Consider the following 16,592-nt stretch of genomic DNA (forward strand, 5'->3'; position numbering starts at 1 on the left):
GATGCAGATGCTAAATGAGAATTTAGAAAATGGATATATGTAATCAAAGTGGGATGAAGGGCACCCTCTTCCAGTTGAACAATGAGCTATGAGCAGTCTAGGTCCCAAAATTCTACACAATTGACTAGTGCTGCAATAATATTGGCCTGACATTTAAAACAAAACAAACAAAAAACAGTAGTTAACCAGATGTTCATCTAACCCATTAGGATAAAAAAAATCTCAAACTGTACCAACTCTTGGTCTGTATTTCTCTGTGTGCTTTTTAAGATAAACTACTCTAGAACTGTGTATCTACAGATTTAATATGACTATGTGGTGACTATTGGCAAGAAAATAAGTGCAAGTATGATACATCTATTGAAGATAACTTTAGTTTTAGAATAATTAATCTATAGCCCACATCTAATAAAAAGTAGAAAGTAAGGCCAGTTGTCTAATAAAGTCACCCTCTGGATCTTTATAATAAAACCACACTATACAGAAAATGGAATAAAATGCAACTATTGAAAAGAAAGTATAATGGAAGCAAGCTAAGTGTCCATCAATAAATGGATGGATAAAGAAGATGTGGTATATATATACAATGGAATACTACTCTGCCATAAAAAGAAGAATGAAATTTTGCCATTTGCAGCAACATGCATGGACTTGGAGGGCATTATACTAAGTGTAATAAGTCTGACAGAGAAGGACAAATACTGTATGATATCACTTATATGTGGAGTCTAAAAAATATAACAAATTAGTGGATAAAACAAAAAAGAAGCAGACTCACAGAAATAGAGAACAAACTAGTGGTTACCAGTGGGGAGAGGGAAGGGGGGAAGGGTAATATAGGGGGTGGGGGAAAAAAGGATTATTATGGGATTATATGAAATGATGTGGGTGAAACTTTTGAAAATTGTAAAGTGCTATAGAATTTAAAGACTCTTTCATGCAATAAAAAAAGAAAAGAAAGTAAGCTTTATGTGTACTAATATGGAAAGGTATCACATATATTAAGTTTTTTAAAAAATAAATTTATTTTATTTATTTATTTTTGGCTGTGTTGGGTCTTCGTTGCTGTGCACGGGCTTTCTCTAGTTGTAGTGGGCAGGGACTACGCTTCGTTGTGGTGCGCGGGCTTCTCATTGCTGTGGCTTCTCTTGTTGCTGAGCACAAGCTCTAGGCGCGCGGGCTTCAGTAGTTGTGGCACGTGGGCTCAGTAGTTGTGGCTCGCAGGCTCTAGAGCACAGGCTTAGTAGTTGTGGCACACGGGCTTAGTTGCTCCGTGGCATGTGGGATCTTCCCGGACCAGGGCTTGAATGCGTGTCCCCTGCATTGGCAAGCGGATTTTTAACCACTGCGCCACCAGGGAAGCCCCTATATTAAGTTTTAAAAATCAAGTTACAATTCATACATAAATAGAGATATAGAAAACATAATTTTTTCTGGAAAATGAATTGAGGAGATGGAGGGAACCTAGATCTTTATTCCTTCTTGTTGTTGTTGAGATATAATTGACATATACCATTACATTAGTTTCATCATTTAAAAGAATTTTTGTAATTTGGAAAAATTACAAAATTATTATTCATATAGAATAGAATATCTTGTTTTCTATAACAGATGGTGAGCTTTCAACTCACACAAAATAGTGTAATGAATCACAAGATTGCAAATTTTAAAAAGGTGAGAGTATATGCACTCCTTTTTACTCCAGAGGAAGTTATTTTATTAAGGGATCATATCTGCCAATTCCAACTTCCATGGGAATTTCAAGGCACAGATTTGGATTGAACATTATTTCCTGATGGTATCTAGTGAGCTCATTCAGTTTGGACCATAATTAATTCCCAGCCATTTAGTTCATGATTGAGGAAAGGCTTCTAAAAGCAAGAAACAATTTAATGTTTCTCCACACAAACTTACCTATATAGTAAGATGAGAATACAAATTATTAAAAGTGGTATAGCTGAACTTCTGCTTCCAATCAAGAGTGGAATTTACCCTCTCACCTTAAACAACTAAAACACCAGAAAAATATATGTAAAACAATGGTTTTTCAGGCACTGGACAATAGGCAACACAGAGCAATCACCCCTAAGAGAAGGGAAACAAGCCCTACAATTGTCCCAACATACTCTCTGGAGAGAATCTCCAGACAAAAGTCCAGGAAAGAGAAATTAAAACAAAATCCAGCAGTTTCCCTGAGTTAAAGAAACAGAGTTCAGAGTTTGAGGTGGACAAGGCATGTAGAGTTCACAGCACAAGAGTACCAGAGAGGAAAGAACTACATATATAGAGAACTATAGAAGTATGCAGGAGAATTTCCCTGAAGTCTTTGGTTGACAGTACTTTTGTATGTTGAAACTACCAAGGCCAGGGAAATAACCAACAGAAGGCAGCAGAGCCAGATAAAGTTTATATTCCCACCAACCAGAGTGGAAACTCCTCCTAAGATGCAAGGGGTTGAGTAGTGCCCTCAGAAATATATTGCCTCAGTAGTAGGGCCAAATCAGAAATAGACTAAAAGCTCCTGGACCCAGAAGTACAATGTATAACCAAGAGAAAAATCAGTCAATACAAACAGACAAAGAAATGACATCAATGAGAGAATTAGTAGACAAGGAGATTAAAACCACTATTTTAAATATTCTCCATGTGTTCAAAAAGGCAGAGGAAAACATGAGCAAGATATGGAGAGAAATAGAAGGGTAAATAAAACCCCAAATCTAACTTGAAGACATAAGTAATACCATGTCTAAATCGAAAATAGTATACTTAATGGGAATAACAGCAGCTAAGACACTGAAGAAGAAAATATTGTTGAATTTGAAGACATAGTTATACTAGAACAATACAAAATGAAAATGAGAGGAAAAAAAAACTGAAAAGGAAAACAGAATCAGTGAGCTATGGACAACATCAAGCAACCTAACACAAGTGTAATTAGAGTCCCAGAAGGAGAGTAGAGAGATACAGAATAAATATTTGAATAATGGTTGAAATTTTGACAAAATTAATGAAATCTCTAAATCCACAAATCCAAGAATCATAATGAACCCCAAGCAGGAAAAGGAGAAGGAGGAGGAGCAAGAGGAGGGGGAGGAAACCATACCAAGGGCCATTAACATAAAATTTCTTAAAACCAGTAATAAAGAGAAAAATCCTAAAAACAGCCAAGGAAAAAAGAAACATTACATACAGAGGAAGAAAGAAGGTCAGCAAATATCAGAAACAGTGGAAGCCAGAAGTTTAAAAGTCCATAATGCATAAGAAAAGGGTATGAGTTGGAAATTTGGATTTACACAATGAAATAAAGAACACATAAAATGGTAAATATATGGGTAAATATTAAAGTTTCTTCTTTGTAAATTTACTTCTGAATTTCTTTTTAATTTCTTTGGCTTTTTAAAGGGAAGGTAATCACAATGAATTACAGGTTTTATAACACACATAGAACATTAGGATAAAGGTGGGGGGGGTAAATGCAAGTATTCTTTTGTAAGGTTCTTTTTTTTTTTTTAAACTCATTTGCGTTTTTTTGTCATTGTTGTTTTTAAAATTTATTTATTTTATTTATTTTTGGCTGTGTTGGGTGTTCATTTCTGTGCGAGGGCTTTCTCTAGTTGCGGCAAGTGGGGGCCACTCTTCATCGTGGTGCGTGGGCCTCTCACTATCGTGGCCTTTCTTGTTGCGGAGCACAGGCTCCAGACGCGCAGGCTTAGTAGTTGTGGCTCACGGGCCTAGTTGCTCCGCAGCATGTGGGATCTTCCCAGACCAGGGCTTGAACCCGTGTCCCCTGCATTAGCAGGCAGATTCTCAACCACTATGCCACCAGGGAAGCCCTTGTAAAGTTCTTATGTCCTATGTGAAGTGACATAATAATACTTGAAGGTAGGCTGTGATCAGTTAAACATGTATATTGTAAACCTTAGAACTTCCACAAAATAAAACAAAAACAAAAAATAAGGCAGAATAAAATAAGGAAGAACCAGCAATGGGGTATGTAGAAAAGAAATAGCAAGATGGAAAGTTTATTAAACACAAACATATTTTAAAAATCACATTAAATGTGAATGTTCTAAATACAACAAAGAAATGAAACCCTTTGAAAGGATAAAAATTCTGTGCTTTCCTTAAGAAAATCCCCTTAAAAATAAAGACACAAGTAAGTAAAAAGTCAAAGAATGGAAAAATACTGTTACCATAAATCAAAGGAATGTGGACTGGTTATATTAATATCAGACAGAGTAGATTTTTAGAGTACAGAATTTTAAAGGGGATATAGAGTATTATTTCATAATATTGAAGTGATTAGTATTTCAGGAAGGTATTCTAAATGCTATGCACCTACTAATAGAGCTTCAAAATACATGAAGCAAAACCCGATAGAACTAAAAGAAGAAATAGACAAATCCACAATTATAGTCAGAGATTTCAACATCTCTCTTTCAGTGATTATTAGAACACTTGAAAATACTTCTAACCAGTTTGACCTAATTGTCATTTATAGAACACTACAGCCAACAGCAGCAGTGTGCACTTTCTTTTCCAGTGTATGTAGAACATTTACCAAGATAGACTATGCTTTGTGCCATAAAACAAGTGTCAGAAAATCTTAAAGGATTGAAATTTTACAATTATATTCTTTAACCACAATAGAAATTAATTAGAAATCAAAGAGGTATCTAGAAAATCCCCAAATATTTGGAGATTAAGCAAAACACATCTAAACAAACTCCTAAGCCAAAGAAGATATCAGAAGGGAATTAAAAAGGTATTTTTTAATTTTATAGCTTCTGTTAGATAAGTATAAAGGTTTAAAGTCAAATATATAAACTTGTACCTTAAGAAACTAAAAAAAAAAAAAAAAAAAATTGAAAAAGAAAAGCAAATTAAACTCCAAATAAGGAGAAATAGTAAAGATCAGTGCAGAAATCATTGAAATGGAAAACATGTGAACATTAAAGAAAATCAATGAAAAGCTGGTTTTTTAAGAAATCAATAAAATTAATAAGCCCTTAGCTAGACTTATCAGCAAAAAAACAAAAGAGAAGACATAAATTACCAATATCAGGAATGGGAGAGGTGACATCACTATAGATGCTACACATATTCAAAGCATAGTAAGGAACTACTATGACCATCTTTATCCTGGCACATTTTTCTTAGGGCAAAGGTTCCATCTAGATTGCCTAAGGCTGATGGACAGGGCTCAGATAATTCAGATAATTATGCTTTATGGCTATCTCCAAATGAATATAGATTTATATAAATTAGAAATGTATATCTTTTTTTAAACTTCAAATAATTTTTACTAGAAATATAAATGCTACAACTTTTTTTTTTAATTTTAGGTATGTATCAGTTTTTAAGGCAGCTGTAAAAGATGACGAGCAAAAATTTAAAACTGCAGTGAAAACTATGGGACCAGCAAAACTTGAAGTACCTTCTCCAAAGGATTTCCTGAAGAAACATTCAAAGGAAAAAACTCTACCGCCCAGTAGGTTTTATCACTCTTTTTAATATTAAAAGTATTAGCAGATAATTTAAAATTATTTTGTGTGTGAATATTAAATGTTTACAGTGATAGCAACTTTACCTCATATTAACAGAATTTGAGAGACTAGGAGAAAGCAGAAGGCAAGAACATAGTAGATGCACCCCAGTGTTCATAGCAGCATTATTTACAGTTGCCAAGACATGGAAGCAACCTAAGTGCCCATCAGCAGATTAATAGATAAAGATGTGGTATATGTATACAATGGAATACTACTCAACCATAACGAAGAATGAAATATTGCCATTTGCAGCAACGTGGGTGGACTTGGAGGGTATTATGCTAAGTGAAAGAAGTCAGACAGGGAAATGTATGACATCACGTATGTGTGGAATCTAAAAAATACAACAAACTTGTGAATATAACAGAAAAGAAGCAGACTCACAGATAGAACAAACCAGTGGTTATCAGTTGTGAGAGGGAAGAGGGAGGGAGCAAAACAGAAGTAGGGGGTTAAGAGGTACAATATTATGTATAAAATAAGATACAAGGATATATTGTACAACATAGGGGATATAGCCAATATTTTATAATAACTATAAATGGAGTATAACCTTTAAAATCACTATATTGTACCCCTGTAACTTATATAATATCAATATTATGCATCAACTATACTTCAGTGAAAAAATATTTTAAATAAATGTTCTCAAAAAGACCCACAATGTAGTAGAAAAAGAGAGTGGAGAATGCCAAGTTGCCCCCCAAATAGACTTTCCTTTGATGGTGCAAGCATCTTGAACTACATCTTGGACTATCTGGTAAAACCCCACCTCCAGCACCACATGCCCCACCATCTTCATAACTAGCTATATGACTTCAATAACAAGGATCATAAGAAGAGTTCTAAACCTCAATGGGCAAGATAGCTCAGCATCTAAACCCTGTCTAGTCTTTTCTCCAAGAGATGAAAACTACAACCGTTACTATCAGTTGTCGAAGCAACTGTCAGGCTCACTTTAGCCTTGAGTATGGGCTTTAACTCTCTCCGATCTCTAAGACCATTAGGACACTGAAAGAGTTAGATGTAATGGAGGAGCCTTCATGAATGAGAGCCAGTTTCTTGGGCTTGCTACCTGTACAGTCACAAAGGGCCCCGTGCTTCAAGGATCCCACACTTGGTTTAATGCTCTGCTTTTGCCATCTTGAAATGCCTAATAATTTTTTACCAAGAAGCCCCACATTTTCATTTTGTACTGGGCCTCACAAATTATGTAGTCAATTGTGGTCATAGAGAATATGGATATCAGGGGAAAAGGCCATCAGGAAAGTGGAGAGTGGATGAAAAAGGAATTGTTATGGTATTCATGGAAGCAACTTCTTCCCATCTTGGGTATGTCTTCCCTGATGTTTTCAGATAATAAAGAGAAGAGGGCAATGAGTCTATCTATTTTAAAAAGTTAGCCTCGGTGACTTCCCTGGTGGCGCAGTGGTTAAGAATCTGCCTGCCAATGCAGGGACACAGGTTTGAGCCCTGGTCGGGGAAGATCCCACATGCCACGGAGCAACTAAGCCTGTGCACCACAACTACTGAGCCTGCGCTCTAGAGCCCGCGAGCCACAACTACTGAGCCCGCGTGCCACAGCTACTGAAGCCCACACGCCTAGAGCCCGTGCTCAGCAACAAGAGAAGCCACCGCAATGAGAAGCCCGCACACCGCAATGAAGAGTAGCCCCCGCTCACCGCACCTAGAGAAAGCCCGTGCACAGCAACGAAGACCTGAAGCAGCCCAAAAAAAGCCTCTTCCCATCTTCTGGCATCAAGGAAATAATGCAATATCTCAAGCCCAACTAGGGTGTGCCTTTTGACAAAAATGAAACTATTTCTCCCTATGGCAATATTATGTGTCCCACAATCCTCTCTCATAACCCTCATGCCGTGACAGAGGATGAGGACATTATTGGGAAAGGTGGAAGAAGCAAGTCTGAAAATACAACATTCATGATGAAATTCATGTCTCCAGAAGCCTCTCTTGTAGCTCCCTTAAGTGGAGTCTTGATATTTTGTGACCCACAAGCATTTGAGAACACTGGAAAGTCTTAAAATGGAATTTAATACTTTAAGTGCCTTAGAACCAATGATATTACTTGGGTCCTCACGAATCCTCTCCAAGGTTAAGCATATTACATAACCTAACTATATAAATCCTAAGTTTCAAATAAGGAGAAAGGGAAGAAGTCTGTCTCTTCTCTTATAAACATTATAAGGCAAAACAAACACAAAATTTCATTGGCCTTAGGAATAAAGAAATTCAGGGCATTGCAAGAGCTTTAAAGGCCCCGTCCAGTGACACAAAGTTAAAGGTAACATAGGCCAAAGCTACTGCCAGTCTCTTGGTGAATATTCTGCCATTCTGAACACAATAATTTGCTAGACACACTGAAAAATACCTAACCGGTGCAAGAAGATTTCTCTAAATTTAAGTAGTAGAACATCTGCATGACTACGAGACCATGTTGATATTGCCGTTTTATTATAGCCTAAAAAGAAACCCAGTCATTTGGTTTTCAGACTTATTAACACTACCACCGAATAATTTGTAAAGAGACATCCTCGCCCCATTTTCCGAGCCACCCCACATTGCCAACCCCTACTCCTCGGATGAAAAAATATGATGTTTAGATATTGATAGATATAAGGGTAAGATGGGGTGGGCTTTAGGCTCTATCCAGTGCATAACCACAAACAACCAAGGTTTATAATATACTTATTCAACTAAGAATGAATTATCAGTCTTTCTAAACTGTTTCCTCATTTTCTGAGAATTCAGTTTTGCCTCTTAATTGCATTTCTAAAGCTATGGTTATGGGAGTCCTTTGCATGCGCTTTCAACTCATAATTAAATCTGGCTTCTAAATGTTTCCCATGTGAACATCTATAAGATGTGATGCCTCTGGTTTTTTAGGCAAACTGATTATGCCAACCTTACTTGATATACCCAACCTGACTTGGGTATATCTGGTAGAAGGGAGCTATTTGGGTTGTAACAGGCTTATTCTCTGCTCCGAGCTTTGGAAGAACTCCCTAATTCAATTTCTGACAATGCTCACAACATCTCAGTAGTATGTTAAATAGGAAGAGGATAACCATTTTTGTAGGTCAAAAACAATAAACAATTTTACATATAGTTCAAGCAAATATATACAGTATAGTCTACATATTATATTTCATTTTTTCATCCCCCACTATAATGTAAACTCCATGAGAAAGGGGACTTTGTCTCTTCTGTTCACTCCTATATCCGCAGTTCCTAGAGCATTACCTGGGGACATACTAATTGCTCAAGAAAAATATATTGCATGAATTAATGAATAAGTGAACATTCAAAACCTCCTTTACAATGTTTCCGGGGCGGGGTGTAGAATTATCAGGGGTATATTGGTTTGCTAGGGCTGCTACCATAACAAGTATGGGGTAGCTTAAACAGAAATTTATTTTGTGACAATTCTGAGAGCTAGAGTCCAAAATCAGGGTGTTACTGGGAATTCCCTGGTGGTCCAGTGGGAATTCCCTGGTGGTCCCTGGGCTTCCACTGCAGGGAATATGGGTTCGATCCCTGGTTGGGGAACTAAGATCCCACATGCCACGTGGAATGGCCAAAAAAAAAAACAAAAAAAAACCAATAACAAAACAAAACAGACAAACAAAAAAACAAGATCAGGATGTTTCCAGGGTTCATTTCTTCTGAGACCTCTCTCCTTGACTTATAGATCACTGTCTTCTCCCTGTGTCTTCACATGGCTTCCTTCTGTGTGTGTTTGTGTCCAAATTTCCTCCTTTTACAAGGACATCAGTCATATTGGATTAGGGTTCACCCTAATGACCTCATTTTAACTTAAGTCCCTCTTTAAAAGCATGTCCAACTACAGTCCCATCCTGAGGTACTGGCATTTAGGGCTTCAATGTATGAATATGGTGGGGGGGACACAATTCAGCCTATAACAAGAGATAATCCAGTTCATAAACTTTTAATAATAAGTATTTTTTCTGATAATAAAAGTTATATAAAATGATTTAAAAGTTCAAACAGTACAGAAATGAATAAAGTCAAAGTCCGTAGTAATTGTGATGGGGTTAAGATTTGAGTAAGGTGGGGTTTTTTGTTGTTTTTTTAAATTTATTTAATTTATTTATTTTTGGCTGCATTGGGTCTTCGTTGCTGCATGCGGGCTTTCTCTAGTTGCGGTGAGCGGGGGCTACTCTTCATTGCGGTGTGCAGGCTTCTCATTGCGGTGGCTTCTGTTGTTGTGGAGCATGGGCTCTAGGCACGCGGGCTTCAGTCGTTGTGGCGTGTGGGCTCAGTAGTTGTGGCTCAGAGGCTCTAGAGCACAGTCTCAGTAGTTGTGGCTCACGGGCTTAGTTGCTCCGCGGCATGTGGGATCTTCCCGGACCAGGGCTGGAACCCGTGTCCCCTGCATTGGCAGGCAGATTCTTAACCACTGCTCCACCAGGGAAGCCTTTGAGTAAGGTTTTGTCAAGATAGTTGTTGCCTTCGGTTCTTGGAAATAAAGTGTAATTATTTTACATTTTAGCATTTTGACAAACCACTTTGATGTGGCTGTATCAAAATAGATAAGTTGGAATGGTCAAGTCAAACAGACTGTGTAAAAATGGCCAGTTTCATCTGCTGCTAACGAAGAGAATGTGGTAGAGAGAGATAAGTCACTTTGGAGAGCAGTTATTTTAGGAGGTGAGCTGTAATCAGGGAGGAGTGAATAGGAAACCTCAGCAGTGTTGGTCATTTATCATTTCTTAAGCTGCATGTTAGGTACATTGCTATTACATGATTTTTATACCTTAAAATAGTAATCGTTTTAGTGAAAAACATCCACAGATTCTTGGATACATCAGATACATCAAGTTTGATTTATTTACTTGGCGATTTTACAGTAACTTTCCTCTGAAGAGGGAATTATTCATAATATTGAAGGTACTCAGAAAAAAGTGTTAATGTTTCTTTGGACTTTTTTCAATGGGCATACTGAACATTTGTTATTGAAATCTTTATAAGAAAATATTTTTATAATAGCTAATAAAAATGTTTTAGCTAGCATATGATTTGGGGTGTTTATTTTCTTCCCTTAGATTTTTATATTGTTCTCCAACGTATTAATTGATTATGTCACATTTAATTTTTTGCATTTATGATTACTGATTTTTACCTTAAATATTTGAATATATTATTAATAAAACTCTAATATACTAGTGGTAAAATATCTGGATGCTATAAATAGTACTGAGTAGCCACATTTATCGTTTAATATTAACAAGGAAATGTTATGTTTAACAGAAAAAAAGTTTGAACGGAATGAGCCCAGAAAGCCTCCTGTGCCATTGAGGACGGACCATCCAGTCATGGGAATACAGAGTGAAAAAAATTTTATAAATACAAATGCAGCCGATGTCATTATGGGAGTGGCTAAAAAACCTAAACCAATTTATGTTGACAAAAGAACTGGAGACAAGCATGACCTTGAAACTTCAGGACTAGTTCCAAAGTACATCAATAAAAAGGTAGCCTTGTGATATATTAATAAGACCTGATATTCAGATAATTTAAATATGGTATTCATAATGGTTGTCTGTATTATCACTAATAGTGCCCTCACTGACAAACTAATGGTTACCAGTGAGGAGAGGAAAAGGGGAAGGGGTTGGAAAGGGGTAGGGGATTAAGAGGTACAGATTACTATGGATAAAATAAATAAGATACAAGGGAAATATAGCTAACATTTTATAATAACTTTAAATGGAGTTTATATCTATAAAAATTTTGAACCACTGCGTTGTACACCTAAAACTAACATAATATTGTAAATCAACTGTACTTCAGTTAAAAAAATAGTGCTCTCACTGGATAAATTATCTAGATTGCCAGTTCTCACTCCTCTGAAGTCTGTGTTTGGTCCAAATCTAGTGTGATGAAATTACAGAGAATTTGGAATGAACAACAACATATAGTTCAGTAGAGGAAAACTGTAATTGTTTTTCATAATTTCAATTATTAATATATTTCACATTTATAAGAAACATTCTCTAAAAGGTACTCATTTTCGGTGAGGTGGAATTGTCACTAGAAGCACAGTTGTTACTATAAATCTAGAAGGAATAACCTTTCAGAAGATCCTAAGATTTAGTCATTAGTTTACATTATCTTGTTAACAGAATGAGAGAAATGAAGAGGAAAACAACTTTAGAACCATCCATCCTATCAGTGTACTGTAAATAATTCACAGTACTGTTTCAGTTTGAATATACTCATTTGTGTTTGGTTTGGAGTAAAGCAGACCTTGAAAGTGCTGTACAATATTTAGTCTTTTCAGGACCTTCATTTCTATCTGAAAAGGTGCTTATCAGATAGGCATATAATTTCATTGTTGAAAATTATAGAAGCTTGGGTTTAGCAGTTTAAGTGTAGAACTTTAAAATTTAAAAAGCTTATGAAAAATACCTTATATAAGACCTATTTTACTTTGCATACTTATAGAGCATAAAAGTGCTGGAAACACACATAGTATAATATGAGTACAAAATCCTAAAGAATAATAATGCATAATAATAACTTGTGGCAAAAAAGAAAGGAAGGAAAGAAGGAAGAAAAGAAGAGAAAAAGAGGAAATTGTAACATTGATGTAAGAGGGGCTTGTACTGAGGTCATCCAGTGATCTACCATGGTGAATCCAATGACTGTTCACCATCAAAACAGGAACGTCAAGGCTGTTGTCAGAGAACACTACTTATTCCCTGAGAAACCCTTGTCACTCAGTTGGCTGAGACACCTTTGGAAGACCTTAGTAGGAATCTAGGAGTTGGCAGCTCATGCTTACAAAGATTTCAAGTTTCTCTGGATATGTCTTCCTTCTATGGCCCCTGGAGGCTCTTCAGGGTCCTTGTCCCATAGGGTGTGGAAAAGCAGAAATTTCATTCTCCTGGATCTTTTTATTTTTTTTATTTTTTTTAATTTTATTTATTTATTTTTGGCTGCTTTGGTTCTTTGTTGCTGTGCACGGCTTTCTCTAGTTGCGGCGAGTGGGGTCCACTCTCAGTTGCGGTGCACGGGCTTCTCATTGTTGCGCCCCCTCCGGTCGTGGAGCACGGGCTCCAGGGTGCACGGGCCCAGTAGCTGTGGCACGCAGGCTCCAGAGCACAGGCCCAGCAGCTATGGCGCACGGGCCCAGCCGCTCCACAGCATGTGGGATCCTCCTAGACCACGGCTCGAACCCCTGTCCCCGGCATTGGCAGGCGGATTCCTAACCACTGCGCCATCAGGGAAGCCCCTCTCCTGGCTTTTTTTTTTTTTTTTTTTTTTTTAAATTTATTTATTTATTTATTTATTTATTTATTTATTTATTTATGGCTGTGTTCGGTCTTCGTTTCTGTGCGAGGGCTTTCTCTAGTTGTGGCAAGTGGGGGCCACTCTTCATCACGGTGCGCGGGCCTCTCACTATCGCGGCCTCTCTTGTTGCGGAGCACAGGCTCCAGACGCGCAGGCTCAGTAATTGTGGCTCACGGGCCTAGTCGCTCCGCGGCGTGTGGGATCTTCCCAGACCAGGGCTCGAACCCGTGTCCCCTGCATTGGCAGGCGGATTCTCAACCACTGCGCCACCAGGGAAGCCCCTCTCCTGGCTTTTTAAAGCCATTTCCAATCCATCATTTCTCCACCATCATGTAAAAACCCTTCTCCTTTGATGGTCATGCCACAAACCGCCACACTGGCTGCCTTCCACCTAAGCTGTCCATTTCAATACATTTTCTGCCTTGAACAGGAAATTGAGAGTCTCCATCACAGAGACAGAAAAATACAAGGTTAGTCTACCTGTGCTTGTCTATGAAGCCACGCACATCCTCTGCTCCTAGTGTACTCTCGATGGCTAACCAGTCAGGGCTTACAAAGAACTAACTCAACTTACTTTCTACTTATCTGAGTTAAGCTTTATAGTCTATTGTTGGTAAGTGAGATAGTAAGTCCTTTTAAAGGCAAGGCCATTTTTTAAAAGCGAATGAACCTCATGTTTTAGTTCCATATAAAGTATTACATGCCCATTTGTGCCATGAGAATAATTTGTGTAAGCAAACTGAAACATAGATGTATGCCTGAGTTACATAGCAATAATAGGAAGACAAGCATTTCAAATTCTAAATCTGCCACTTACTTAACTCTGTGATTTTTAACAAGTTATTAGATTTATCACAGCATGGTGAGGATTAAATGATATAAAATGTATTAAGCACTTGACACAATACCTGGTACCTACTAGAAGTTCAGTAAAGAGTGGATATTATAATATATGCAATTATTAATATTAATAGTATGCATTAGCCCTCAATGATCCAGCACATGGGAATATTTCAGATCACTGCAGCTTTTACCCATTTGTGAGGTAGTTCTTTTTCCTAAACAGAGTATGCTAAGTATAATATAATCACTTGTGATGACACAATCATCATTATGAACCTCAGTGGTTATACTAAGCTGAAATGAGGTGTTGCCCTCAGTGTTTTGTGAAATGGATTGAACTGGTTACCATGAAACTAACTTACCAGAATACTGAGCTCTTAGAGTCTGTTTGTATAGTGCTTTGCAACTTCCCAGAACACATTTGTAGCTAGGATTTCTATCCCTTGTTGTCAGGATTAGGTTAGGTTGTGCTGTGGTTAACAACCCCCAAATTTCAGTAACTAAAAGCAACTAAGTCATATTGCTTGCTCGTGCGACCTGTGCATTGAGGACTGTCGGGAGCTCTGCTTCTCGTCCTCATTCCAGGACTCAGGCAACCGAAAACATCACCCATCACCATACCAGAGAGAAACAGAACACGGCAAGTCAGCCATTAGTTCATGAGGCTTCTCCCAAAAAGGACATGACTTCCACTCACACGGGGAAATTCAGGTCACATGGCTGCATCTTACTTGAAGGGGAGCAGGAAAATATTGTCATACCAAGTGCCTAGAAGGAGAAGAACCAGAATATTTGTGAATAGTTTTAATGACTCATATCTCGCAACAGCTACTTCCTCAGAGAGGTCTTCCCTGACATCTTTTTTTTTTTAATTTAATTTTATTTATTTTTTTATATATCAGGTTCTTACTAGTTATCCATTTTATACATATTAGTGTATACATGTCAATCCCAATCTCCCAATTCATCCTACCACCACCACTCCCCCGCCCTGCCACTTTCCCCCCTTGGTATCCATACGTTTGTTCTCTACATCTGCGTCTCTATTTCTGCCCTGCAAAGTGGTTCATCTGTACCATTTTACTAGGTTCCACCCATATGCGTTAATATACGATATTTGTTTTTCTCTTTCTGACTTACTTCACTCTGTATGACAGTCTCTAGATCCATCCACATCTCTACAAATGACCCAATATCGTTCCTTTTTATGGCTGAGTAATATTCCATTGCATATATGTACCACATCTTCTTTATCCATTCATCTGTCGATGGGCATTTAGGTTGCTTCCATGTCCTGGCTATTGTAAATAGTGCTGCAATGAACATTGGGGTGCATTGCTCCTTTTGAATTATGGTTTTCTCTGGGTATATGCCCAGTAGTGGGATTGCTGGGTCATATGGTAATTCTATTTTTAGTTTTTCAAGGAACCTCCATACTGTTCTCCATAGTGGCTGGATCAATTTACATTCCCACCAACAGTGCAAGAGGGTTCCCTTTTCTCCACACCCTCTCCAGCATTTGTTGTTTGCAGATTTTCTGATGACGCCCATTCTAACTGGTGTGAGGTGATACCTCATTGTAGTTTTGTTATGCATTTCTCTAATAATTAATGATGTTGAGCAGTTTTTCATGTGCTTCTTGGCCATGTGTATGTCTTCTTTGGAGAAATGTCTATTTAGGTCTTCTGCCCATTTTTTGATTGGGTTGTTTGTTTCTTTAATATTGAGCTACACGATGGCTTCCCTGGTGGTGCAGTGGTTGAGAATCTGCCTGCCAATGCAGGGGACACGGGTTCGAGCCCTGGTCTGGGAAGATCCCACATGCCGCGGAGCAACTAGGCCCGTGAGCCACAACTACTGAGCCTGCGTGTCTGGAGCCTGTGCTCCCAACAAGAGAGGCCGCGATAGTGAGAGGCCCGCGCACCGCGATGAAGAGTGGCCCCCGCTTGCCGCAACTAGAGAAAGCCCTCGCACAGAAACGAAGACCCAACACTGCCAAAAATTAATTAATTAATTAATTTAAAAAAAATTCCTAAAATTAAAAAAAAATTATTATTAAAAAAAGTTATTATAAAAAAAATATTGAGCTGCACGAGCTGTTTATGTGTTTTGGAGATAAATCCTTTGTCCATTGATTCGTTTGCAAATATTTTCTCCCATTCTGAGGGTTGTCTTTTCGTCTTGTTTATAGTTTCCTTTGCTGTGCAAAAGTTTTTAAGTTTCATTAGGTCCCATTTGTGTATTTTTGTTTTTATTTCCATTACTCTAGGAGGTGGATCAAAAAAGATCTTGCTGTGATTTATGTCAAAGAGTGTTCTTCCTATGTTTTCGTCTAAGAGTTTTATAGTGTCCAGTCTTACATTTAGGTCTCTAATCCATTTTGAGTTTATTTTTGTGTATGGTGTTAGGGAGTGTTCTAATTTCATTCTTTTACATGTAGCTGTCCAGTTTTCCCAGCACTACTTATTGAAGAGGCTGTCTTTTCTCCACTGTATATTCTTGCCTTTTATCAAAGATAAGGTGACCATATGTGCGTGGGTTTATCTCTGAGCTTTCTATCCTGTTCCATTGATCTATATTTCTGTTTTTGTGCCAGTACCATATTGTCTTGATTACTGTAGCTTTGTAGTATAGTCTGAAGTCAAGGAGTCTGATTCCTCCAGCTCCGTTTTTTTCCCTCAAGACTGCTTTGGCTATTCGGGGTCTTTTGTGTCTCCATACAAATTTTAAGATTTTTTGTTCTAGTTCCATAAAAAATGCCATTGGTAATTTGATAGGGATTGCATTGAATCTGTAGATTGCTTTGGGTGGTATAGTCATTTTCACAATATTGATTCTTCCAATCCAAGAACATGGTATATCTCT

At 37.7% G+C, this 16,592-nt stretch overlaps 1 protein-coding gene across 4 annotated transcripts in view; it reads left to right on the plus strand.

Annotated features, from left to right (window-relative positions):
- Window positions 1–16,592, plus strand: part of ENKUR (enkurin, TRPC channel interacting protein) — a 49,511-nt gene that overhangs the window by 2,963 nt on the left and 29,956 nt on the right. For all 4 annotated transcript variants that reach the window (XR_009500221.1, XM_059910768.1, XM_059910759.1 and 1 more), the window contains exons 2-3: window positions 5,346–5,491; window positions 10,839–11,062. Coding sequence is in view for 3 of the 4 variants with exons in the window: in XM_059910749.1 (XP_059766732.1) it covers window positions 5,346–5,491; window positions 10,839–11,062 (370 nt within the window). In the remaining variant the exon portion in view is untranslated. The remainder of the gene's footprint in view (window positions 1–5,345; window positions 5,492–10,838; window positions 11,063–16,592) is intronic.

Source organism: Balaenoptera ricei, chromosome 2, assembly GCF_028023285.1.
Source record: "Balaenoptera ricei isolate mBalRic1 chromosome 2, mBalRic1.hap2, whole genome shotgun sequence".
Taxonomy (NCBI): domain Eukaryota; kingdom Metazoa; phylum Chordata; class Mammalia; order Artiodactyla; family Balaenopteridae; genus Balaenoptera; species Balaenoptera ricei.